The 27657-nt window shown below is 33.8% G+C and overlaps 1 protein-coding gene across 1 annotated transcript in view; it reads right to left on the reverse strand.

The window, feature by feature from the left end:
• The window catches only part of LOC145247887 (small nuclear ribonucleoprotein E-like), a 46755-nt gene extending 19342 nt beyond the window's left edge, over window positions 1-27413 (reverse strand). The window contains exon 1 of the mRNA XM_080109497.1: window positions 27257-27413. Coding sequence (XP_079965623.1) covers window positions 27257-27307 — 51 coding nt within the window. The 5' untranslated portion in view covers window positions 27308-27413. The remainder of the gene's footprint in view (window positions 1-27256) is intronic.
• Between the last annotated feature and the right edge of the window lie 244 nt (window positions 27414-27657).

Raw genomic sequence — 27657 nt, forward strand, 5'->3', positions numbered from 1 at the left:
TTTGTATAACAAATTTCTAAATCATATTGTTGTCAGCCCTTTTTTGGCGAGTTTAAATCAGGGTTGCGGAGTCGGATAGTAAAAGCCCGACTCTGACCTCCTAGACCCCTATGTGGAAATCTATTCTGCAGATCCTTATACCAGCCTCCCACACCTATTCAGCCTTCATTTTATAATTACTTTTCATGCATATATCGTTTTTTACAGTCAACATTCACTTGTATGATAAACATACTCACATATACACTCAACCAGCTTTATGTATTTATTTATTTTACTTACATAAACCCCTAACAAGACATATCACTACTAGGAAAGATTAACAAAATGTTAGTTTATGCTACATTTAAACTTCTGCATATCAGGAAAGCAGTTATCAGGAAAGGAATTCCAAAGTCTAGCTGTTTGAGGGAAGAGACTATTAGAATAGAAAGCTTTATGGCATCTAGGGACCTCAACAGTTATTGCTAAGTGGGTTTATCTGGGATATGTATGGTGAGGGGGTACAAGTGCAACGAGTTCATCAGAACACATTCCATTAAAATATTTGTAAAACAGACACAGAAATGAAACATTGCGATGATGGGACAAGGGCTGGAGTTTAGTTGATAAAGTGGGATATATTAGATTGACAACTATTTTTAAACCTTATCTAAGAGGGAGAGGCTGGTGGTAGATGCACAAGCCTAGATGTGGCAACAATACTCCATGCATGGACGAATGATGGATTTGTAGAGGTACAGGATACTCTCAGGTGTGAGTAGTCTTCTAGCTCAATAGAAGGAACACGCAGTCTTTGCAATGCCCTCTATTTATTTGTTCCAGTTCATTATGCCTGCAAATGTTACGCCGAGGAGTTTGAAGGGTGAATTCTCAGATAGGGTGTTATTTGTCATGAAGATTTTGAGAGGCCTCTTGTAATTATTAAAGGAGAGAACCATAGTTTTAATAGCATTAAATGTTGCCACCCATTTGCGTCCCCATTCAACAATGGTTCGGAGGTCATTTTCTCACGATTCTGCCATTGTCTTAGATTTGTATACATCTGTTCTTCCCTCATGCAAGCGTTATATTATCTGCAAATATAACCATCTCGGGCACAGTATTATCAGGGAGGCCGTTTATGAATATCAGGAATAATACTGGTCCAAGGATCGACCTCTGAGGCACTGCCGCATTAATGTTATGCAGCTTGGATGTACATCCGTCAATGACAACCTGTATGCTTCTATTGTCTAAGATGGATCTAATTATATTTAGTATTCGTCCAGTTATAATGTACGATTTAATTTTCATTAGCAACCCTTTGTGCCAGACTTTGTCAAAGGCCTGGGATATATCAAGGCTACAGCTTCGCACGATTTATCCAGTACATGTTAAATGCATTACAGATGAATGTTAAAATATATGCAGTAGAATGACATTGCCTGAATCCATATTGTTTGTCAGAGAAAATACTTGCTTTTGCAAGGTGGTGAACTAGTGCTTGATTAATTAAGGTCTCAAAGATTTTAGTGAAGAGTGGGAGGAGACTAAACAAGATAATTGAGAGGATCTGTTCTTTCACCAGAATTTCTGTACACAGAGGCCATCTTCCAGCTATTAGGGAAGCAAGATTCAGCAAGGTATTTATTGTAGAGCTAGGAGGTTAGCTCAGTTAAGCACTTCTTAATTAGTATAGCAGGGATGAGATCAGGCCCACACGCCTTTAAGCGTGTCTAAGTTTTTTTTATGATATCACGGACATGAGAACGGGTGATTTTTACATCATCTAATGTGGCTTCACATCGCATAGGGAAATTTGGGAGGGAGTTGTTTGTTTGCTCTAAGGCTGAGTTGGAGGCAAATCGCGAGGCAAGCAGTCTTGCTTTCTCCATTGCCGTGCATGCAACCTTATGGTTGTTGCTCAATGGAGCAATTACCGATTGTCATTTATTCACAACATTATTATAGATTTTTCAGTAATCAGGAGTTCCTATCTTTTGTAATTCTATGCATTCCCTGATTATTTCAGCATGCTTTCTTTTGACTGTCACTATTTCTCTTTTACAATGATTTCTAGTAATATAATTATTACCTATTTGTATTTGACTTATGATGTACAAACGGGCAGAATGCATGCTGCCTTTGTGCAATAGCAGCTGCACAATCTGTAGTGAACCATGAGGGTGAGTGAGGCTTGCTATAATACTATACAATCCTAACTTGAGGAAAAACAGTAGAGAAATATAAGTAACGCAGTTATGAAATGTTAGTCGAAAGAACATAAAAACCTGGTCATCCGATTAAAGATTTTTCTCTCTAGTTTAAGGGAGGATGCTACGAATATAGACTCTAAGCCTGAGAATATATCTATCCAAGTCCTTACAGCAAAGAGGGGTGTATCCTGTCATGTTAAAGTAGTTAGAGGGGATTAAAGAGTGTAAGAATGTTTCACTTAATGCTTAGATATCCGGGGAGTTTACTAAAAGGTAAGACTCTACATCATCTAGATTACCTCCAAGCCCATTGATATTTGTGAAAGCGAGTCTCAAGGGTTTTTGTTTGGGTTATCATTTCATTACGTTTTTGTTTAATGTCAGTTTAGGGGAAGAATGTTGAGCAAAGTGGGCCTGTTTTGACGCCAAGTATGCACACATACATTGGTCCGTTAGCCGTGTCCTGTCTAGAAAGTGTGGTCTTGTGAAAGCCCACCAGAGATAGCAGCTGAGTCTCTTTCCATGCATGGCATGGCACTACAACTATCCTGATTTTTTTTTTTTTTTTTTTTACATAGGCGTCACCACTTATCAAGGCTGATAGGCCACTCAAGGATAAGGGTTAAAGAGTGTACAGTAGTCAAAAGGACAATATAGTAATCGATAGTAATGGAAGTTCGGTAAATTTGTTAACTTATATGGAACGGCTCATCAGAAACTTGTTTACGTTGGACTTGAAGACAACCATATTATAGATAGCTGGAAAGCAGGAAAACGGAAGACAATTCCACAGGCGTGCAGTTCTAAGAAAGAAGCTTTGATCATGGAATCTATGTTTAGGTTTAGGTACAGATAAAGAGTGGGGAAAATTATTGATAATGTTTTCAGCTAGTCTAGTGTTTCTTGTGAGTTTGGCGAGGGGGGACCATAGATTTAAGCTCAGTTGAACACTTTCCATGAAAATAACGATAAAGCAGAGACAAACTCGCAACATCTCTTCTGTGAGATAGAGGTTGCAGTGAAGAGAAAAGAACATCTCCCACCAGGCCACAAAGTCTATTTTGAACCCTATCAAGGCAGGACAAGTCATTTCTAGCAGCTCCTGCCCATATGTGGCAACAGTATTCCATCCTTGGACGTATCTGGCTCTTATATAGATAGAGAATTGCATCAGCAGTGAGATATCTACTGGATCGATAGAAAGATCCCACCATTTTTCCAGCAGCCTTGGCAACAGATTTGATGTACGTATTACATTTAAGATCAGGAGTAATGGTCAAGCCCAGAAGCCTGTCAAAACTTGAGGCCTCCCCAAGACGAGAGCCATTCATTTTAATTGATGCCAGATGGGGATCAGAACGTTTATGATGTAAAGATAGAAGCTTGGTTTTAGATGCATTAAAAGTAACCAGCCACCTCTTTCCCCATTGTACAACGTGATCAAGATCAGAGGAGAGAGAATCGGAGAGAACTTGGTCGTTTACTGCCTTAGATGTGCTACCATAGATGGTAGTGTCGTCAGCAAAAATGTCTACGAATGATGTAAGGATGTGATTTGGAAGATCATTAATGTAGATCAGGAAAAGAGTTGGGCCCAGGATGGACCCCTGAGGGACTCCAGTGTGAGCTGATTTTTGCCCTTCAACTACTACTCTTATGAACCTATTAGAGAGAAATGATTTAATAATTGAGAAGACATTTCCAGCTATACCATAGCTGGAGATCTTGTGAAGTAAACCTTTATGCCATACCCTATCAAAGGCCTTTGATATGTCAAAAGTAATTGTCTTAGAAAGGTTGCCTCTGTCGAGAGATTCGCTAATCCTATGAGATATAACTGTAAGCACATCTGCTGTAGATCTAGCAGAATGGAAACCATATTGCATGTCACTAAGAAGGTTATTTTTGCTGAGATGGTTGATTACTTCTCTATTTAATACAGATTCCAGCAACTTACTCATGATGCACAGGAGACTTATTGGCCTGTACTGAGAGGGGGATGAGCCATCACCTGAATTCTTAAATACAGGGCATACTGATGAGATTTTCCAGGGTGATGGGAAGCAATTTTCCTTAAGACAACGTTTAAACAGTTTTGTAAGTATGGGTGCTAGTTCTGGTTGAAGTTTGTTGAGTACTATAATTGGAATACCGCCAGGGCCAGTTGCTTTACTGGAATCAAGGTTTTTGATTAGCTTGGCAACATCATGCACAGATATTTGTATATCATATAGTGTGTTTTCTGATACAGGAGGAAAAATTGGGGGTTGGCGGCCTTGGTCGCAAAGGATAGAATTGGCTGCAAAGTTCTTGACAAAGAGTTTGGCTTTGTCTGATGCTGACGAGATTAACTCAGATCCATTGATGATAGTTGGGATAGAGCACATGCTTCTGTTCAGGATTCTGTTTGCAATTTGCCAAAATTGGTGGGAACCAAGCCGCTGCTCAGCTACTTTGGACTTGACGGACTGAGCATACAACTCTCTTGCGTTCTTTATTACTTTCTTACAATGGTTGCTGGCAGTCCTGAAAGCGGCTTTAGTTTCCATACATCTATTACGTTGGAAGCAGTGGAAAAAGTGATTTCTGTGCACAATAGCAGCAGCACATTCTGGAGAAAACCATGGCTGGCTGTTAGGTTTTTGCTGGAACTTTTTCGAGGGTATGAAATTGTCTATACCTATAATTAACCATTCTGTCAGGTCTGATACTATAGACGACACATCCTTTTTAAACATGGAACGCAGAGGAAGATCCGATATAAATGTACGGAAACTATCCCAGTCAGCCATAGTGTATCGATATACTGTACGATGGAGAGGTACGTCTGAGGACTTATTACATTTCATTTTTATCTTAATTGATACAACTGAGTGGTCGGAAGATCCAAGAGGAGACAGAACGGAAACTGAATATAGTTCAGGGCAAGTTGTGAGAAAAAGGTCTAGGAGACTTGCATACTGGCCGTCATTGTCGGGCACACGGGTGGGTTCCTGAACAATCTGAGTGAGGTCATAAGCAATGGAGAAATCATGACAGAACCTCTCCTCATCATCGGTCTTGTTTGAGTGGGTCAACCATTTCACATTGTGAACATTGAAGTCTCCACATACGTGAATGTTAGCTGAAGGATTTGCTGATAGAACTTGGTCAATTTTCTCAGATATGCTTTTAAAGATATTAACTCCGCTGTTATGGGGGCGATAGAGAGTAAATATAAATGCCGTAGTGTGAGCTAGTGCTACTCGGAAGCACATATAGGGTAAGTTAGGATCTTCTCTGGAGATGTCCCTACCACATGGAAAGCCATCTTTTATATAGGCACATATTCCATGCCCATGGCGATCTTAGGGGTCAGATTTGGAAGTTAGGTTAGAGTATCCTTTAATTACAAACTCATTTAGGGAAATAGTCTGTCCAATTCCAGTTTCGCTTAAAAATAAAAGGTCTGGTTTAGTCTCCTGTAATTGGGCTTCAACCTCTGGAAGGTTAGAACATAGACCCCTGATGTTGGAGAAGGAGACATGGTAGTGGGGGTCTACGTTGGAAGTTTCAGATCCGGGTTTAATTGTGTATTTTTTATTGAAATTTGTCATGATGGAATTTTGGAGTTTGTGGACTAGGTCGTCAGACTTGCTTAGAGCAGGATATTATACAACTGATAACAGAGCAGCCGTATAAGTGTTACCAAAAAGTTAGGACTCCTGTACTGTCAGTTGGAAACAGCCAGACAAACTGTCAATCAGTTACCCTCAATCTCTCAGACAAGAACGGCCCAAACAAGTCTAGTGGGCACAAGTGGCATGCAAGCAAACCCAATTTTCTCAATTTCTGAGAGAAAGAGAGAAATTAAAAATAGGGAATAGGGGAACAGCGTTCAATGTTCTAGTCAGGAAACAGGGCCAAGCACAGGGTAGCTCTGGTGAGTCTCTGGCATTGTACCTCTGGCCTGGTTAATAAACAAAGTGTGAAAGCCGCCGATAGGAAGAGTTTGCAAACCAGGAATTTGTTCGAGGCACCAGCTCTAGGAAGGTTGGCAACCATGACCAAGGAAGCCTCCTTCTTCCAGTTTATATTATCAGAGTTTTCTTTCTCTTAGATGGATTATCTGACAAGATATACGAAATAGAAATGGAATAAAATAATACAATAAAATAAATTAATATTTTAGTAATATCTATTTAAAGGCAGACTAAGGGATGGTTAAAATTTAAACAGATTTAAAGCTTTTTTTTAATGCAAGCCCCCCTTACAAAGTTTTATCGTATTCTATTGTATAACATGGGAAGACTCACCATTTAAAATGAATTCAGATAAGAATGGGAGTTTAAAAATGTGGTTAAAAATACACTATAAATACATTTAAAAATATGAACTAATTTTATAGATATAAGTTAAGGTAACAAAGGAATAAAAAAAATTTACAATTAAATTTTATTATGCTATCAGTTCAAAAGGGACTACAATATTTCAGGATAGGGAAACCTCTTTAGGTCATGGCATTTCGAAGCAAAATGCTTCTCACCAGGAGGGGAGTAAAGACACATTATACAGAGAAATTTTTTAAAAGATAATATTGCTTTATGGAAAAAGGATCAAAGGAAAAACATGAAGCTGTACTGAGACTAGAGCTCATTCTAGGACTGCCAGCTATCGCTAAAAGAGTAATAAAGAATGTGAGTTGTATGCTCAGTCTGTTAAGTCTAAAGTTGCTGAGCAGTGGCTTGGTTCCCAACAGTTTTGCCAAATAGCAAACAGGGTCCTGAACAGAAGCATGTGTTCTATCCCAACCATCATCAATGGACTTGAGTTAATCTCGTCAGCATCAGACTGTGCCAAGAACTTTACAACTAATTATACCCAATATGACCAAGGCCGTTAACCCCCCCCTCTCACCGTTTTTCCTCTTTTATCAGGAAACATGCTATGTGACATACAAATATCTGTACATAATGTTGCCAAGCTAATCAAAAACCTTGATTCCAGTAAAGCAACTGGCCTTGATAACATTCCAATTATAATGCTGAAAAAGATTCAACTAGAACTCGTTCCCATACTTACAAAGCTGCTTAACCCTTATTTTAAAGAGAATTGCTTCCCAACACCCTTGAAAACCTCATCAGTATGCCCTGTATTAAAGAATTCAGGTGATCGGTCATCTCTCAGTACAGCCCAATAAGTCTCCTTTGACAAGCTTCTGGGTTTGATCTTTACTCCTGATCCGAAATGGAACACGTACACCAAATCCGTTGCCAAGGCTGCTGAAAAAATGATGGGGTCCTAACACCCTAGTACATATCTAACTACTGATGCAATTCTCTGCCTATGTAAGAGCCAGGTACATCCAAAGATGGAATACTGTTGCCACAAACACTTATCCTACCATGACAAAGTACAAAATAAACTTCATAACCTAGGGGAGGCATCCATTTCTCTTCCCTTTTACAATCCAATTGTTATCCAATGTAATCCACAGTGTTCCCACTCAAAGACAGAACTTTCATTGATTCTGTGTGACATCACCACCAAAACGAAAATAGTCAACCAGACAGGATTTGAAGTGATCCGATAGATCGAAATATCTTGAAGTAGAAGCATTACAGTACAGTACAAAATGATATCTCCAAAAATAAAAGGAAGACCATACAAAAACTAAATTGTACAAACCACTGCTTAGGAAGCAAGGAAGCAATTCAGTTATTGCTTATTCACCAACTCTGTTTTCCTGCTCTTATTTACTTATATTGCTTCCTCTTTTTGGAAATCATAATTTCTCATTCTATGACTAAGTGTAATGTTTAAATATAAGGCCTATCCTGGCCACATGTGTATTGTTACTGATGTATATTAAAAATAACCGGCACAAATGTTATTTCTAAATGTCTGCTTTAAAGGGATAATATTTTGCCTCCAAGACGCCTGCCTGTCTGTTTTGCATGATAAACATTAAAAATCCTTATACTCCTAAATTCTCCCCAAATTCCTGTATATCTATATTGTATATTAATGCTGTATTCTTGTAAGTTATATCATCTCCTCTGTTCCAACTGGACAAAAAACCAATTGCTCTTCTCCCCAAGCTAATAGAAAATCTCATACTTTGCATGTACCTTGGGAGGGGGGGGGGTAACATCTGGTCCTAAACTTTAGTAGGTTGACCTTTTCAAAGTCGATAAATACTAAACATCTATAAATTTCTATTGCTAAGGCATGCATTAGCTTAACCTATATTTATACCCTATATAATATCTATAAAATAGATACCTATTAGCTACAGTTTGTGCCCAGAGTAAAAGTGATCTATATAAACTAGCAACTATATCTTTCTTCCACTTAGATGGGATTAAGTACTGGTGATTATTTTTACATGAAAACTAACACCTAAAGCACATTTCAAAATGCACCCTAATCTTTATACTATAATTTTCCAATTAGTCACTAAAGATCAAAGCATATTTGATCTTTTCTTAACCATAGTAGATATTAACCTTAAATCCACACTCCATTTTTGAGGAGTATAAATTTTTTCATACTAACTCTATTAATACTAACTATCCATGCCGGAGCATAGAAATACCTGGCTTTGAAACCAGGCGAGAAGAAAACCCTCTCGGTGCAGATGCGCCCATAGATCTGGTCAGGTCATCCATCTGGGAGAGGGAAAACGATTTGTAAGCCTGTGCCACTGACCTCACACGTCTTGGCACAAAACGGGGGATGGGTGGCCTCCTCAATCCTGGACGACAACCCCCTAGAGCTGGTGACTTGATCAAATCACCAGTTTGCAAACCTAAGCTGCTTAAGGAGTTGATAGGCTCTGCCTATCGCCGGCTTCATACTCCCTCTAGGCAGGAGCAGAGGACTCAGAGACGCCCAGTGCCTAGCCTTGTGTCCTGACTAGGGCAATGAATGCCATCCCCCACATTTGCCTTATTCCCTTTCCCTATACTTGGGGGTGCTTGTTTATGATATATGCTAACATGATTGGATTGGGCCACTCCTGTCGGACAGATTTTAGCATACCGGTTTGACAGTTGCAGTTGAAGTTGCATGATGGTGTACATCACCCTAGATCTGAAACTACAAAATAAAATTAAATGAACGCTCAATCCAAAATAAACATTCAAATGAGACACTCACTCAAATAATTCACCCACTCCCTTGAGGCTTGCATTTACAAATTTCCAAGAACTAACTTCTAGCAAACTCCCCGGATATCTTAGCACTAAGTTAAACTAAATTGCACTCTTCCATCCCCTCTAACATCTTTAACATGTCTGGTGATCTTCCATTTTGTTGTAAGGACTGACTGGCACATGCACGGACTTGAAATCTATATTCATAACACTCTCCCATGTCTAGGAAATCTAAACTAGAATCAGGTAACCAGGTGTTCATGTGTTTTAAACTAACTTTACAACATAGCGTTAGCTACCTGCATTTTATCGCTCTCCACCAACTCAGGATCAATCATGTCAATGACAGCATAGATGTAGCACTCTCCCTTGACACTAGCGCCCAAATACATGTACTTGGTGACTTTACTGCCCAACACAGAAATTGGCTTGGCTTCTCTAATTACACTGACACAGCTGGTAGCGTCATCCATATCTTTGCTATATCCCATTCCTTGACACAGACAGTAACATTCCCAGATCGTCAGGACCAGTAAGCCTCATTTCTTGATCTATTTCTGACAACAGTTCCTACTGATTGTGTACCAAATGCTCATTACCCACTCGGGAATGCTGATCATGTTGTGATAATTATAGACATTACTTTAAACTCTCAACCCCAAGTTGAAGAGTCATTGCTCACAACAACAAGGTACTACAATAAGACTGACTGGGATGCCATTCGAGATCACATCAGAGACGTACTATGAGGAAATATCTTTTCTTTTCTTGCAGAATAGTGCGCAAATGAGACTACTGAATGGTTCAAAGCAGCAATTGAAGTACATATTCCTACACAGAAGTTCCATAGCAAACCCCACTCTCCCCAATGGTTTACTTCTACTTGCACAGCTGCCATTGCTCAGAGGCAACATGCATACCATATATTTATTCAGATTAAGTCCTGTACAAACAGAAAAACGTATATAGAAACTAGAAGTAACTGTAAGAAAAAAGAAGCGACAGCTAAGAGTGAATATACTGAAACCATCAGAAAACTCATTGAAGCGCAGAAATTAGGAAAATCTACAATAGAGTAGTAAATAATCGGCAATCAACAATATCCCTACTATCCAACAATCACGAGGTTGTTTGCACAGCAACTGAGAAAGCTAACGTGTTTGACTTGTCAGTCAAACTCTAGCTTGGACCCAGCAAACCATTTCCTCCCCGATTTTCCTCTGCAGACAGAAACCACACTAGATGATCTGAAAATTACCCCTTCTCAAGTACATGATATCATAAAAAAACCTAGACACATCAAAAGCATGTGGACCTGATCTCATCCCGGCTATGCTATTAAATAAATGCTCCACTGAGGTTGCTTCAGTTCTCTCTAAACTCTTTTACAAATGTCTTAACGAATCTTGCTTTCCTGACAGCTGAAAAACTGCTTCTGTGGTATCAGTTTACAAAATCTCTAGCAAAAGAACTGACCCATTAAATTATTGACCAATTAGCCTTTTCACCAAAATATTTGAGTCTTTAATTAATCAAGCTCTAGTCCACCACTTTACAGCTACTAAACTTCTGTTTGACCATCAATATGGATTTAGGCAAGCCGTTCTACTGCAGATATTCTTACTGTAATCTCTGAACGTTTATACCAAGCACTGGATAAGGCAGAGGAGAGGTGGGATGTAGACCTAGATATTTTTAAGGCTTTTGACAGGGTATGGCACGATGGACTTCTCATGAAAATAAAATCCTATGGTATTACTGGATGAATGTTTTAATTAAATCCTTAAATGAGAGAAGAATCCAGGTTGTCCTCGATGGGCTTACATCCAAACAATATGATATAAATGCGGGTGTACCTCAGGTCGATCCTTGGTCCTTTATTATTTCTGATATTCTTAAATGACTTACCTGATAAAATTATCTCTGACATGGATATATTTGCCAACTGCAGCACACTCTATAGCAGGCATGTGGGGAAAACTAATGAGCACATATCTAACGTAATGGTGGAAACCCTAGAGGAAGAACTTCAGTCTGTAGTGGAATGGGGTCAAAAATGTATGGTAAACTTTCAAGCTGCAAGACAAAGTTTGTTTCCTTTATTAATTACATGAAACCTTACCAACCACCAATAGCTAAAGATACATTACCTGAAAGTACCTCGTTCAAACGCCTCGGCTTAACGTTTACAGAGAACATGAGTTAGAATAGATACATCGAGATCATTGCCAAGGCTGCTGCGAGCTCTCTCTACCGTGCTAGAAAGTATCCTGTACTTCTACATTCGCCCATGTATCAAGTACTGCTGTCACATTTGGTGCATCTGCTACTAGTCTCTCGCTCCTGGACAGGGATCAAAAGAGTCGCCAACCTGATAGGTCCTGAACTATCATCTAAGCTTCAGTCTCATCAACGAAATGGGCATCCCTCTGCCTGTTTTACAAGTATTTTAATGGTGGATGCTCAGACGAACCACAAGCTATTGTACCCCCTCAATGAAAATATCCCCGACTAACAGCAAAGTCCCAACCCTACACAGTCGAGATCCCTAGATGTAAGAAAGCTTTCTACTCGTATAGCTTCTTCCCCAAAACTGCTAGACTTTGGAATTCTCTTCCAGGCTCCTGTTTCCAATTGTACATACATGCAGAAGTTCAAGTGTAATGTGAACAGACATCTTGCTGCTAAACTCCCTACATAGTACTCCTGCAACTTAGGTCTCTGATAGTATCCTCCTACATCAAAGTGGCAATGTGCCTTGTTTGGGGTGAAAATATAAAACTGGTAAAACTAAAAAGGAAAACCATGTAAAAAAAATAAATTTATTGGGAGTCGGAGTCAGATAAAAAATTCTGACTCTTAGAAATCCGACTCCAACTAAAACCTCTGACTCCTTCCAACTCCGCAACCCTGGTTGGTTTAAATTCCCCAAAGTAAAAATATTTCTGTGGCAAAAAGTTTTATTAAAAACAAGGCAAACATTTTTTTAAATTCCTCACCCAAAAATTAGTAAAGTTGCAAAGTTTTAAGCTTCTACCTCCAATGGTTACATTTTTACAGCAATTTCAGTAACATACTTTTGACTCATTTTTTTAAAACCCTTTTTACAAAATTGTCTGTTCAACTGCTTTTATATGGTCCACAATTGAGTGGTTTTAGCAATTTATGATTAAAAGAAAAAATTATCTTGATCTCTAATGTGTTATGAATCATACTAAGAAGATTCAATACATTAGCTATTGAAATGAAATTGATATGAACAATCAAAGTTGTATTTCCGTGTCATATTTGCACTTTTTTTCCCCATTGGTAGTGGGATTTTGCCTAGTGTTTAGGTTGGTTTCATCTAATAATTATTGCTTTCATTAGTATTAATTTTCATTTATCACAAGATGACATTACATTTATAAGGATTTTTCACTTATTAGTTATATACTATGAAATTTGGCTTCTGGACCATGATAGCAAATTTTCAACAAACTTTAAATGATCATAACTTGATGGCTAACTGAGCTACCAAAATAAATTTGGTACTTTTGTTTATGGTTTACAAAAATCTATATCACCTAATTAATTTTAATTTTTAGATATAATGAAAATAAAATTTTGGTTTGGAATATCGACTGTCAGCAAGATGATGTAAGTAGAGTCAACTCCTTGGTTCTCTGAACAGTGCATCAAACTATAGAGTTGAAAGCCTTTTTGTAATCTACAAAGGCAAAGCATAGTGGAACTTAGGCATTTATGTGTAAAAAGAAATACATGCATAAAAGTAAATAAATGGATATTTATTATATTTAAAGTCAATACTGAAGAGAAACAAATACTATGGTAACTTTTTTGCATAAAATTGATGAAGATATAGTAAAACGAACTTGAACTAATTATTTGATTATTTTCAAGTTAAATTAAAATTTTACTATATCTTTTCTTTGTCAATTTTTAATCTCTAACTCATGACTTTATAGGCTTTTGTGTCTACTGAAAATGAATAGCACATTTAAAATTTGGGCAGACACATTTTCCTGATATTAAGACCTCTTGTTTTTACTGGTGCCCAGGTTTGTTTGCACAAGGGCGCAATCATTTGTTTTTCATCTTTATATTAATACAATAACACGTGTTATTTTGTGTCACGCTTACACTTTTTTCTTCAGAGTAACTGTGGTTTAATTGTTATGACCTTCCATTTCTTGTAATAATTTTAAGAATTCTTCATAAGTTTTGGTTTTGATCATAGCTGAAGGAACTGAAGTTTATAAGTTTTGATTTCTGTTTAGATTCAAGCTGATGCACCCAAGTCATATGAATATATTTATATATCTTTTATTTTTGAAATCACTTCATTGACATATATATTATACACATACAAATAAAATCTGCATAAATGAAAATATATTTAAGCGTATTTATGATTGGGCTTAGATAAATACTTTTGCAGTTTTTACAAAAGAGGTACAATAATATCAGGGTGTCTACTTGTGTTGAATATCTACAGCATGTCAACATTGATATATTACATATGAAAGAGTTCACTGTGGAATTTCCACAGGTCCTGCTAGTTCTAAATAATAAAGTTATTAGGTATAAATGCAAAATGAATGTTGATACTCAAAATGTATAAACATTTGGACCCCCCCCTTTACTTAAAAATTAACCAAAAATCAGGAAATTAACCAATTTTAATGAAATTTTCAGTATTTATAAAATAATGTCACAGAATATAATGAACCCATTATTTTTATTTAAATCTTAGTGGAAATGTATTATTTTGTTTAAACAAAAAAATACCTTTATTAAAGTTATAGTTTTATGTAGTAAAAAAACCCCAAAAAAACAAAGAAAACGCAAGAATTTATTTTTGCTTTTTTATGAAAATAAAGCATCATAAATTGTAAAATTTTTTTTTTAAATTATTTAATTTTTACAAGAACATTACAAAAAAGCCCCTAAAATCCATATTAATTAATTCGATATCACGCAAAGAAAAATGAATTTCTCGAACTACCGATATTACCATTAAATTAAGCATTTAATATTTTTACAAAAAAAGCAAAAATAATTCTACTTTTTTTAAATTACAGATTTCGCATAATTTTTATATGCAAGATTTTAATAATTTCCTTGCTCGCAGAAATGTGAAACTTTCGACGTAACATAATTTTTATATAATATTGAACACTAAAAACAATTTAATTTAAAAACAGAAACATAAAAAATAAATTAAACAATGATACAAACGTTAAGGATAGGAATGTACGGATGCGGGGTTGGGTGGGGGAAAGAAGGAACTGGTACCCTACCACCTTTTAATATCATGACTTCATTTTGAAACAGCGTTTCGATTGGCTGCAATTTTGGGCTTCTGTATAAACAGGTTTACAAATCTTCATTTGTTGCATTTTGGCGAACAGCAGAATTACTTGCTTTTGAGGGCGCTAATTAAGCTATTTTTTTGTACAAACAAGGTGCTTTTTTTTTTTTTTTATTAATTCAATATCTTGGGACTTTACTAATTAACTTTGAAATAGACCCAGAAAACTAATATTTATCCTTTAAAGAATTTTTACAATGAATTTAACTTCAAAATTTAGCTGAATTGGTTAATTCGCCGTGAAAACATTTTTCATAACTTTATTTCACATGTACAAATATTTTTTTCCTTTAGGAATTAACTTTAGTCTCTAATCTTTCAAGTACAATCAAAAAGTAGTCGGAAAACTACAAAAAAATTATGATAAATCGGCTTTCAAACTAGGTCCCCCTTATCTTTTTCGTAAAAAAATCATAATTGAATTTTACTTGGGCACTCCTTGGGCATCGAGTTCCATGGCGACCAGCATATTTATTTAATAGGCACTCCCTTAGAAAAGGCTAACGCCTGCACAGCCAACGCTTAGAAAAGGCTAACGCCTGCACAGCCAACGCTTAGAAAAGGCTAACGCCTGCACAGCCAACGCTTAGAAAAGGGTAACGCCTGCACAGCCAACGCTTAGAAAAGGCTAACGTCTGCACTGCCAACGCTGAGTAACGAAACCATTTATTGATAATTTCTCACTTTTACAAATATTTGTAATTTATTTACTTACATTGGTTTAACTCTTAATGAAAAGAAAAATAACTAAATCATTTATTGATAATTTCTCACTTTTACTTTTTGGTAAATATTTAGTAAAGGAGGTGGACCTAAATGTAAATATTTACATTTAGGTCCACCTCCACAATTTTCTTTAAAGTAAATACTTTTATTGATTTTCAAAAAATTTCAGTGCGATAAATAAATCTACTTCTCTGCAACAGACATTGAACGTCCTTTTTTAATAGTATTTGTGGGTGACAACGAATATCAGTTAAATTTGGCAAATACCCCTCCACCCACCCACCCACCAGTGTTTATTCCGAAACCCATTCTTAACATGGGGAGGTTGGTGTGTGTGTGGGGGGGTAATCTGAAAGCCGTTCTTAACATTTGTGGAGGTGGACCCAACGTTAAAAAATTCCAAAGTTTATGAATAATAAAATAATAAATCAAGATATTGAATTAAATAAAAAAACAAAACAAAAAAAAACACCTTGTACAAAAAATAGTTTAATTAGCCCCCCCCCCAAAAGCAAGTAATTCTGCCGTTTGCCAAAATGCAACAAATAAAGGTTTGTAAACATGATTATACAGAAGCCCAAAATTACAGCCAATCGAAAAATGCTGTTTCAAAATGAAATTGATATTAAGAGGAGGTAGGGGTGGGATTTTTTTATTTTTTAAATCAAACGTGCCTCCATACATTCCTATTCTGAGCGTTTGTATCAATTTTTCTCATTTTTTAATTTAATTATTTTTTATGTTCCTGTTATTAAATTATTTTTTTTTAATTATTGTTTGAGATTATATAAAAATTATGATACGCCAAAAGTTTCATATTCATGCAAGCAAGGAAATTATTAAAATCTTGCATATAAAAATGATGCGAAATCTGTAATTTAAAAAAAAAAAAAAATATATATTTTTGCTATTATTTTTTAATGAAAATATTAAATAAACGATACTTATTTAATATCGGTAGTTCGAGAAATTCATTTTTCTTTGAGTTATATCGAATTCATTAATAGGGATTTTAGGGCCTTTTTCGTAATGTTCCTGTAACAATTAATTTTTTAAAAATTGTTATAATTTACGATGCTTTATTGGTTATATTGAAAATTCGTCTTCCTTTGTTTACAAAGCCATTTGGCGGAAGTGACGTCCGACATTTTTAACTACGGATGACCAAAACCGTATAGAATGAACCTTTTTTCTTTTTTTAGATTCATGAACTGTTTTTTCCCCCCAACTAATATGTTTATGAACATTTACCTAACTTTTATTATAAAAGTTAGGTAAACGTCGATATCGAAATTTTGAAATTAAAGTTAGTCTTACTTAAAAAAAAACAAAAAAAAATGTTTTTCTATCAATTACATGTTAAACTTTATTTGAACTTTTACTTACATAAAACATTGACTTTAGATATTTTATTATTATTTTTAAATATATTTAACGAAAAATTAGTTTTTTTTTACATTTCTCATGTATTTAATCAAACCTCATAAAAACAACCCGTATCCAATACATAATATTCCCCAATTGTCTTTGTTTATTTGAACTTTTTAACATATTTTTGCATAAAAAATAGACTTTATTGATCTTTCTTAACATAAGATTTTAAAATTTCTTTAAAGAAAAAATCTCGTTTCGAAAAATAAATTTTGTATTTTTTTTTTTAATTGTAAATTGGGTTATTTTATTGTTGAATAAAATTTGAAAGTGATAAATGGAGAAAAAAATCTCAAAAAAGAAAACTTTTTTTTTCTTTTAAAAAACAAAAAAACAAACTTTAATTTCAAAATTTCGATGTTCGGAAAGCAGTCCATAATATAAATTACAAAAGTTCTATTTTTGTTTGATAAAAAGAATAAAACAGTTAAAAAAAAAAGAAAAAAGGTTCATTCCATAGTTTTGGGCATCCATAGCTAAAAATGTTGTACGTCACTTCCACCAAATGGCTTTGTAAAGAAAAGGAAGAAAAATCTTCAAGATTACTACTTTATTTTCATAAAAAAGCAAAAATAATAGCTGGTGTACACAGATTCGAAAAAGTTGTAAAAAAACAAATATGTAACAAATAAATGTTATCAAAGGCAAGATGTTTTTAATTTTTTAGTGTTCTTATTTAATGTAACATTTTTATTCAGCTTGAAAAACAGTTTTTACCGATGTATTTGAAAATTCAAAATGGCGCCCAACTCTCTTTGACATGGTAAGTTTGGGAAAAGGAGTTAAAAATAAAAAATAAATTAGACAAAATACTGTTAGAAACTCACTCAATATATGTTACCGTGACATAGGGCTGACAACATATTCGGTGGGTTTTTAACAGTATTTTGTCTTTTTTTAAAATTTTTTAATTCCTTTTCCCAAACTTACCGTGTCAAAGTCGGGCACCATTTTTAATTTTCCAATACATCGGTAAACAAACACTATGTTTTTCAAGATAAATAAACATGTTACATTAAATAAAAACATGAAAAACATCTCCACTTAAGTAGAAAAGTAACTTATCCTGCCTTTGATAACTTTTTTTTTGACAACTTTTTCGAATCTGTGTACAGGAATACAAACAAAAATTTTGGTATTATTTTACTTTAAGGCCTGTCTCACGTTCGTATATAACAAAACATTTTTTTTTTGTAGATTTCGGTGCTAAAAATGAATCTGCAAACCGTTTCCATCGCAAAAAAATAGTTTTCATGATATGAAGAAATTACTTTTTCGAAAAGTGGGTAATCACTTTTCCATGTAAATTTAACTTAAAATGAGCACCCACTTTCTGGACACCAGAGAGAGGGGGCATTTTTTCTGTGTTCGATCATGTGCATGCGTGTACAAAATGGCCACCCGTAGAATTACATGGTTTAATATTTGGAAAACTACTTGTTTCTCATCGAATTAAGAATTTTTGCCAGTACTACTACACTGTGACAAGGCAGTTTGGTATGCGAGTGCACATTTAACAGCGTTTTTATGCTCGCGCGTAGAATAAATGAAGGCTGGGCTGTGAAATGGAAAATAGTCGCAGAGTTAAGTGGTAGCAGTGTCAGAAACCGACCTTAATGCGTGAAAAAAGAAAAATTGCATAAGTCAATCTATCTTTACAAGCTTATAACTACTTGAAAAATGTAATTCAAACCCTAATTCTTTTTTTCAATTAAAGGAGCAAAGACCAAATTTTCAAAAAAAACAAAAAAAAAAACAGGTAGGTTTAATAGCAAATTATGCAATATTTGTTTTTTTTAAATTGGTTTTCTTTAAAAAAGATTTGAAGAAAATCAACAAAATTTTACTTTGATTATAAAAAAAAAAAAAAAAAATCGATATAAATCCCCCCCCCCAAAAAAAAATCACTTACCTATAAAAATACTATTCAATGTGTAGTTCCATTCTTCATTGTTAAGAATTTATTCATATTTATATTTTAAATTCCATTTATTTTTTAAATAAAAGAATTTTTTAAACGACTATTTGAAAAAGGCGCCAATATGTAAGGATTTTTACGTTATCGAAACACCAGAAGTACCGGTTTGTTCTTGTTTAGAACTACTGATGGACAGAATGAAGTAAAAATCACACATTCGCGTTAGCCATCTAGCCTTGTGCATGAAAAAATATGTGTTCCCATAGTTTAAAAAAATAGTCAAATCTTACTTATAAGATTTTGCCTTAAAAAAAGTCGAGGAATTTTTTTTTTTTTCAAAGAAATACAAATTTTTGATTTAATATATTTTAATTCTACTTTATTGAGTGAATTTAAAAAAAAAAACAAAAAAAAAACATTTAATAAAATAGAAAAAATTGTCGTCAGCATCCAAACTGGACACAATATAAGCAGAACATGGGCTTCCAATTAAAAAAAAAAAAGTTTTACACTTTGGACAAAAATTCTGATACACCTAGTTAAGGGATATGTGTATCAGAATTGTTAGGAAATTTTTGACACCCCTAACAGAAAACTGCGAATAAAATATAAAAAACTCGTAATTTCTCTTTTTAAAGTGGGTTGTTTATTTTCTGTATGGAATATACTTCCAAAATAAACTATTAAAGTTGTTTGAAAAATAATAGAAATATTATTTTTTATTTAGTGTTTAGAAAATGCCAGTGCGCCTTCAACCAGCTATATTTTTTACGTATGAAATCAATTGAATTGAGTGAATTTTTTTCAATTTTTAAACTTTAAAAATCTATCAAAATTTTTCTATTGGTTCAATTTTTTACGATATTTTCAGGGTCAATGTGAAACTTTATGCTCTTTCCAATAAACCGAATATAATATTTTAGATAATGTTTTTTTTTTAAATTCACCCCCCCCCCATTATTTTTAAAATTTATATAATTGATTCACCAAAATTTTATATAGCACAAATTGAAGATAAAAGATCAATAAATAAAATACTCTAATTTAAAACAAAAAACAAAAAAAAGTATTTTTTGGAAATTTACCTGTGTAAAACCTATTTTGGTACTAGTGCACTTATTGATCCGTGCTGAAATAAAGTTATTTCGAAAGCCATTCTTAACATGGGGAAGGGAGGGTGTTTTGTAGCTATTCTGCACTTTAACTTCACAATTTAATAAAAACAGACATCATAAAACTTTAAACTTGAAAATACTATTTAAAAAATAGTGCGGATCAATAAGTGCATTAGCACCCGTTTTTTTTTTTTTTAAACACGTTGATTTTTTTTTTTTTTTTTTTAATGAAAGCTCATGCTATGCTTATATCGTCAAGTAAATACCGGACACTGACGACAATTTTTTCTATTTCATTCAATGTTTTTTTGTTTTTTTTTTAGCTATTAAATAATAAAAAAATTCACTTGATAAAGTAGAAATAAAATATAAAAAACTTGTGTATTTCATTAAGAGAATTAAAAAAATAAAATAAAAAAATAAAAATCGGTCAACTGGGTTTTTTTGTTTAACGGCAAAAACTTATAAGTGAATGTGTGCTTTTTTTCAACTACAGAGGCCAAAAAATACTAATTTTGGTTAACAGCACGCAATGAAAAGATATTAATTGTGCCGTTTATAAGTCACCGTAAGATAATCGAAAAAAAAAAAAAAAATCAGATTTGTCTCCCTTTATTTGAACAGTGAAAAAATCTGAGTTCGCGTTTTTTTTTTAATCCTTGTTTAAAAAAGTATTTTACTTAAAAAGGACATGGAATATAAGTAAGTATAAATATAGATAAATTCTTAACAATGAACAATGGAAGTACCCATTAAACAGAATTTTTTATAGGCAAGTGATTTTTTGGAATTTATATATATTTTTTATAATCGAAGTAAAATTTTGTTGATTTTCTTTAAATCTTTTAAAGAAAACCGATTATATATATAAAAAAAAAAAAAAATATTGCATAATTTGCTATTAAACTTTTTTAAATTTGGTCTTTGTTCCTTTAATTGAAAAAAAAAAAATTAGGGTTTGAATTACATTTTTCAAGTAGTTATAAGCTTCGAAAGATAGTAAGTTGATTTATTCAAGTTCATGTACAGCATTTTTAATGGCCGCTTCTGATACACCTAGTTAAGGGGTTAATACCATACAAACGGTAAATTTGCAACGGAAACGGTTACCATATTCAAAAACTACAAAAACATTTTTTTCTATAAGAATGTGAGACGTAGACGAGCCTTAAAGTAAAATAATACCGATTTGTCTTTATTTTTTTTTAATTTCCTTGTGTCTTTATTGAGAAATGAAAACAAAAGAAATCGAAAAACCTTTTAGCCAATAAACACTCAAAAAGCCCCCCCTCTTTCAAGTGGCCAGAAAGTGGGTGCTCATTTAAGTAAAATTTACATGGAAAAGTGATCACCAACTTTTCGAAAAAGTAATTTCTTCATATCATGAAAACTTTTTTGTGACGGAAACGGTTTGCATTCGTTTTTAGCACACCGAAATCTACAAAAAAAAAAAAAAAAAAAAATTGTGTGATATAGAACGTGAGATGGGCCTTAATGTAAAATTTTACCAAAATTTCATTAAAATTGGTTAATTTCCTGATTTTTGGTGAATTTTTATGTAATGGGTTGGTTGGTTGTTTTTGTTTTCCGGCATATCAACAGGTTATTTAATGCCAAATCCAGTGATTTTGAAGAATTTTTTTTTTTTTTTTCAAGTCAGTTTCTATTTAACCCATAGTTGGGACCCTAACAGGTACTACCACTCTGGGTCAGAGTGGACCTGGGAGCAATGGCAATTAAAGGGTGGCTCCACACTCCCCAAAGCCCACAAGCTGGGGCCTCACCATTGGATATAGTTTAAGATCATATCCAGGACCATTAAGTAAAGGGAGGGGTCAAAATGTTTACAAAATTTTGAGCATCGGCATTCATTTTACCCGTACCTAGGTTTTATTCACTTTAAAACGTGTAATCGGTTCGAAAATCATAGTGTTTATCAATATATTTTAAAAAGAAAAATGGGTATTTTTTCAGATTAGGTCCACCTCCACAATTTTCTTTTAAATGACGACTTTATATAGGTTTTCGACTATGCTGAATACGAATATCGCATTGATATTTTGCAGAAATAAGTAGTTCTCGAGATATAAAAAGTTGTATTATGCATTGTGTTCTTCGGCGGCCATTTTTGTTGCGCGCGCCATAAAGAAATCTACTGAGACTGCCGCCTACCGGAAACACATTTCTGGAATTCCCCCCCCCTACCACGTACCGGAAAAATCCACTGTTCTGAAAGTAATAATTCCCTCCACCACCACCACAAAAAAAAAAAAAAAAAAATGGTGCCCGCATAACTGGGGGGGGGGGGACTAAAAATTTTTTTGAAAACAAATAAATTTAATGACTTTTAAGGGGATTCTTTTTCTAGTTATGAAGTTCTACTTTTCTGAAACTGAGAATACCCCCCCTCTCCCTGTTAAGTATTTCAGTTTCGCAAGAAAATAAAAATTAAAAAAAGATAAATAAATAAAAGGATTCAACTGGCAAATAAGTAATAAACAACAATTTTTGAGTTAAAACATTGAATTTTTATAAAAAAAAATAACTTTTGTTTGTGTGTGTGTGTTTTTTTTTCGAGGTTCCCCCACCCACAACAAATAATTTAAATGAAATATTGAAAATGTTGGAATTAAAGCAACATTGGATTTTTATGAAATTGAACTGTTTTGTGTCCCCCCCCCCCAAACAAATAATTTAAATGAAATATTGAAAATATAAATTTAATAAAATTTTGGAATTAAAGCAACATTGGATTTTTTTTATAAAATAGAACTTTTTTTTTTTCCAAACAAATAAATAATTTAAACGAAAATCAACACTGAAAAGTGCCATGCGTTACTTTACTGCTCATGGTTCTCTGAACCATGTGTAAAGCGTGACTGAAAAACTTGTGTAGTATCTTCGACTTATCACTTTCACTTCTGATAAAGAGGTATCTAGCCAAGTACTGATTCATTGTGCTCGAATGCCAGGCCTTTTCACCCACTCTTTTAGGTCTCGCCACAGGCGTTCAATATTCTGTGTGTGAATATTTGGGTTTTCTTTATCGACGAAAGTTTTTGAATGATTAACAATCTGGTGCGTATAATTCTGGCTGAGGTTATTGTAAGCTTTCCAGGAGTCGCTGTAGATAATTGAACCTGGCAGAACAAATTTTCTTATTAACCAACCAAGCGTCTCCTCGTTTCTTCGTTCATTCGGGCCTGTCAAAGCGACGACAAAACTCTTTTTGGACTTTCTTTCGATCCCCCAAAAAGCCAAATTTGACTAAGTGTTCTACCTCGGTTGTATTTGCTTCTCACGATTAAGGTTTTGTCAATTTCAACTTCAATATCTTGGCCTCCTATTGGGTCTTGATTTTGCAGCCAGTTACCGCAAAAACTTCAGAGCAGAAAGATCTCCAGTCAACAGTGGAACAGCTAGAGATGTCAAGATTTTCCAGTTTTGTGATTCCACAGGTTACTTAAGAAATGGTTAAACATTTATCCTCCCTGTATGAACAAGGTTGCTTACATTTAGGGCATGTTACACTTTTTGGTAACACACCATGTTCTCTGAGGAAATTTCTACTCTTTTCTTGTAACATGAACCCATAAATTGTAAGAAAGTACTTGTTACAGCACATGTCACAAGTTTCTGTGGTAGAACTCATTGTCAGCCATTATTTTTATGAAAGAAAAAAAAAAAAACAATGAAATTCTTATGATAAAATGTGCAAAAAAATGAACTTTTTATGATAAATTATGTGCAAAAAATGTCCTGCGACTTTTTGGAGTGAACAAAAAAAAAAAAAAATGAAATTCTTATAAAAAGAAAATGTGAAAAAGTGTTAGTGGTGTTCTGTATGAAGCGATGTAACTGTAAACAAGCCGTGTCAGATATTCTTGTGAACATGGCCATGTGAAATTCTATAATACAGGTCTTTTTTTATCTCGCAAATTACTTTTTTCTGTAAAATGTAAATGAGATTTTCGTCTTCAGCATAGTCGAAAATCCAATTAAGTCACAATTTTAAAGAAATTTGTGGATTGTTCCTATTTACAATGCCTCCTCACAGGGCAGAGTTAGACACCAGGGTCGTTTTTTAACGTGGAGAAAAGGAACAAAAATAAAAATTGTCTCAGTCGTGAAAGATTTCTCCTCCACTGACAGAAAACAAGAAATTGAAATGCAGCACTTTGATCTTGACCCGAAGGCCAAGGAGAAATTTGTGGATTGTTGGTCGCGGAGAAATACATTTGTTTGTAGTGCTTTTCAGTACCCAGTGGCGCCAAAGCGTGTTTATTTCTTTTGGAGCGAGCATTGAGATGATTTCCAAACGGAATTTCGTGAGCGCTCTCTCTGACAGGTCCCAAGGAATGGAGAAACGATCATCTACATGTGATATTCGTTTTCAGCATACCCGAAACCAATAAAAGTAATTTTAAAGGTGAGTGTTTTCAACTAGGCTGAATATGAAAATCACACTGAAAATTTACAGACACAAGTCCTTATCGAGATAGAAATGTTATATTATAAACCCTTTTTAAGAATTCAAAACAACAACCATTGGTGTAAGCAACAGTCCGTTTTTTTTAGTTTTTTTTTTATTTCTCCTGTTGTTCTTGCTTGGTAGATAGATAGATAGAGACAGAGAGAGAGAGAGAGTGGGAGAGCGACAGAGAGAATTATCGTGGCGCCGCGTCCACTTGTTTGACAATCAAATCTCCAATCTTTTTTGGATCTATGTGTACAGTAATGCAAACCCGTTCTTTTTCATAAAAATCCAATGTTGCTTTAATTCCAACATTTTTTAATTGAATTTATAATCTCAATATTTCATTTAAATTTATTTATTCGGAAAAAAAAAAAAAAAAAAAAAAAAAACACACACACACACACAAAAGTTATTTTTTTTTTTAATAAAAATTCAATGTTTTAACTCAAAATTTTTTTGTTACTTGCCAGTTGAATCCTTTTATTTATTTATCTTTTTTTAATTTTTATTTTCTTGCGAAACTGAAAATATTTAGTAACACATACTTAACAGGGAGAGGGGGGTATTCTCAGTTTCAGAAAAGTAGAACTTCATAACTAGAAAAAGAACCCCCTTAAAAGTCATTAAATTTATTTGTTTTCAAAAAATTTTTTAGTTTTTTTCCCCCCCAGTTTTGCGGGCACCATTTTTTTTTGTGGTGGTGGTGGTGGGGGGGGGGTGATTATTACTTTCAGAACAGTGGATTTTTCCGGTAGGGGGGGGGGGCAATTCCAGAAATGTGTTTCCGGTAGGCGGCAGTCTCAGTAGATTTGTTTATGGCGCTCGCGCGTAACAAAAATGGCCGCCGAAGAACACAATGCATAATACAACTTCTTATATCTCGATAACTACTTATTTCTGCAAAATATCAATGCGATATTCGTATTCAGCATAGTCGAAAACCGGTAATCATGAAGAAAGAGAGAGCCTGTTTCCTCCGTTTGCCTATAGGTGGCGTTAATGTCTGTCCACCCAGTTACGGAAGCACAAAATGTATATAATGGCACCGTTGAAATAAAAATAAATGTTTTTATTATATTTTAATTTTAAACATGTTTTTTTTTTTTTTTTTTTTTTTTTGCAAACATATTTAAGTTTTATTTTGTTTTGTTTTCGCAAACATATTTAAGTTTTATTTTTCCAAATATTTACGTTTTGTTGCTGGTTTATTTTCAAACATTTACGTTATTTTTGTTTTAATTTTAATTTTTTTTTTTTTTGCAAGCATAAATTAAATGTTTTTGCTATATTTTTCTTTTAAACATATTTATGGGTACAACCGTTTTTCCGCGAGTATTTTTTACGTTCTTATAATAAAAAAAAGTCAACGTTTTTTCTTTTATCTTTTTTTTTATTGACCCCCACCCTCTTTTTTCTTAATTTTTCTGGACTTATTTTACTTTTTCCGCGAGTATTTATATATATATTTGAAAAGGGATATTGTAAAACCTGAATATTACTTGAAACTACTATTAAAAAAAAAAAAAAAAATAGCGTGGTACAATAAGTGCATAAGCAAACTTTTCTAAAAGAAAAATATTTCAAAAATATTTAGTTTATGCCTGCAAAAAAAAAACAAAAAAAAACGTAAAAACAAAAAAAAACGTAAATGTTTGAAAATAAACTAGCAACAAAACGTAAATGTTTGGAAAAATAAAACTTAAATATGTTTGCAAAAACAACAACAAAAAAACAAACGTAAATATGTTTGAAAAAACAAAACAAAAACAAACTTAAATATGTTTGCAAAAAACAAACAAACAAACAAACAAAACATGTTTAAAATTAAACATTTATTTTTATTTCAACGGTGCCATTATATACATTTTGTGCTTCCGTAACTGGGTGGACAGACATTAACGCCACCTATAGTCAAACGGAGGAAACAGGCTCTCTCTTTCTTCACGATTACCCGAAAACCTATATAAAGTCGTCATTTAAAAGAAAATTGTGGAGGTGGACCTAATCTGAAAATTTACCGAAAAATGGCGACATGCTCGCTGTTGAATAAGTTTGGGAAAATAAATTCAAACAGACAAATTATACAAAATACTGTTAGAAACCCAACGAATATATGTCCGCCTATGTATGTTGAGGGAGTTTCTAACAGCATTTTGTATATTCTTTTTTTTGTTTAAACTCGTTTTCCCAAATTTACCATGTTTAACGGCTGCCATTTGCATTTTTCCAATACGTCGGTAAACACTGTTTTTCGAGCCGAATAAACACTTTACATTAAAACACTAAAAAATTATCCAGTTTGGCAGAAAAGTAACTTATCTTGCCTTTGATAACATTTGTTATATATTTGTTTTTTGACAACTTTTTCGAATCTATGTGTACAGTAATACAAACCCAAAACCCACGCACACACCAGTTTAGAAGTACCGGGAAAAAAATAATATTGTTATATACGAACGTGAGACGGGGCTGAATGTAAAATTTTATCAAAATTTCATTAAAATTGGTTAATTTCCTGATTTTTGGTGAATTTTTAAGTAATGGGAGGGGTCAAAATGAATTTTGAGCATCGGCATTCATTTTGCCCATACCTAGGTTTTACTCACTTTAAAATGTGCAGATTTGTATTAAAAAATAAAGAGATGCTAAACTACACTAGTGTCAAATTGGAATTAGTGAACGCAAGTTAAAAAAGTAAAATGAATAATAAAATGAATAACAATGAAATCAAACACTGAAAACGCGAGAAAGAATAAAAGCACGTGGATCGATGGTTAAATTTAGAACAACATTAGGTCAAGAAAGACTCAAAACACACATACTTGAATAATTGAGAAAAAAGAATAATTGAGAAAAAGATTTTTAAACAGTAAAAGGATACAATGGGTTGTACCATCACTTTCTGAACCTTTTGTCCACCTTTGTAAGCCATGATTATTTTGCAAAAAAAACAAACACGAAGCGACTTTTGCAATAAGAAGAGAGGTATAAAAAAACAAACCTTGCCCTGCGCATGCGTCACAATAAATGCTTCTTGATTTGGAGAGTGCACAGCAGTCTTGCCAACTGAGATTTTCAAAACCCGCTAGATTGGGGGGCATAAAATCTCCAGAAAATCGCTAGATTTTTTACTTTTCGTAACCGAGATTTAAAAAAAAAAAAAAAATCTCCCAAAACAGAAAACACTAGATTTTAACTTTGTACCTTATATATAAATTTAGTCGTTATGCAGAGTACGGAACGTGCTTTTTTAGACATGAATTTCAAGTTAAATTCAATTTT

This window comes from Euprymna scolopes, chromosome 26 (genome assembly GCF_053919585.1).
Source record: "Euprymna scolopes isolate OS-2025 chromosome 26, ASM5391958v1, whole genome shotgun sequence".
In the NCBI taxonomy this organism is placed as follows: Eukaryota; Metazoa; Mollusca; class Cephalopoda; order Sepiida; family Sepiolidae; genus Euprymna; species Euprymna scolopes.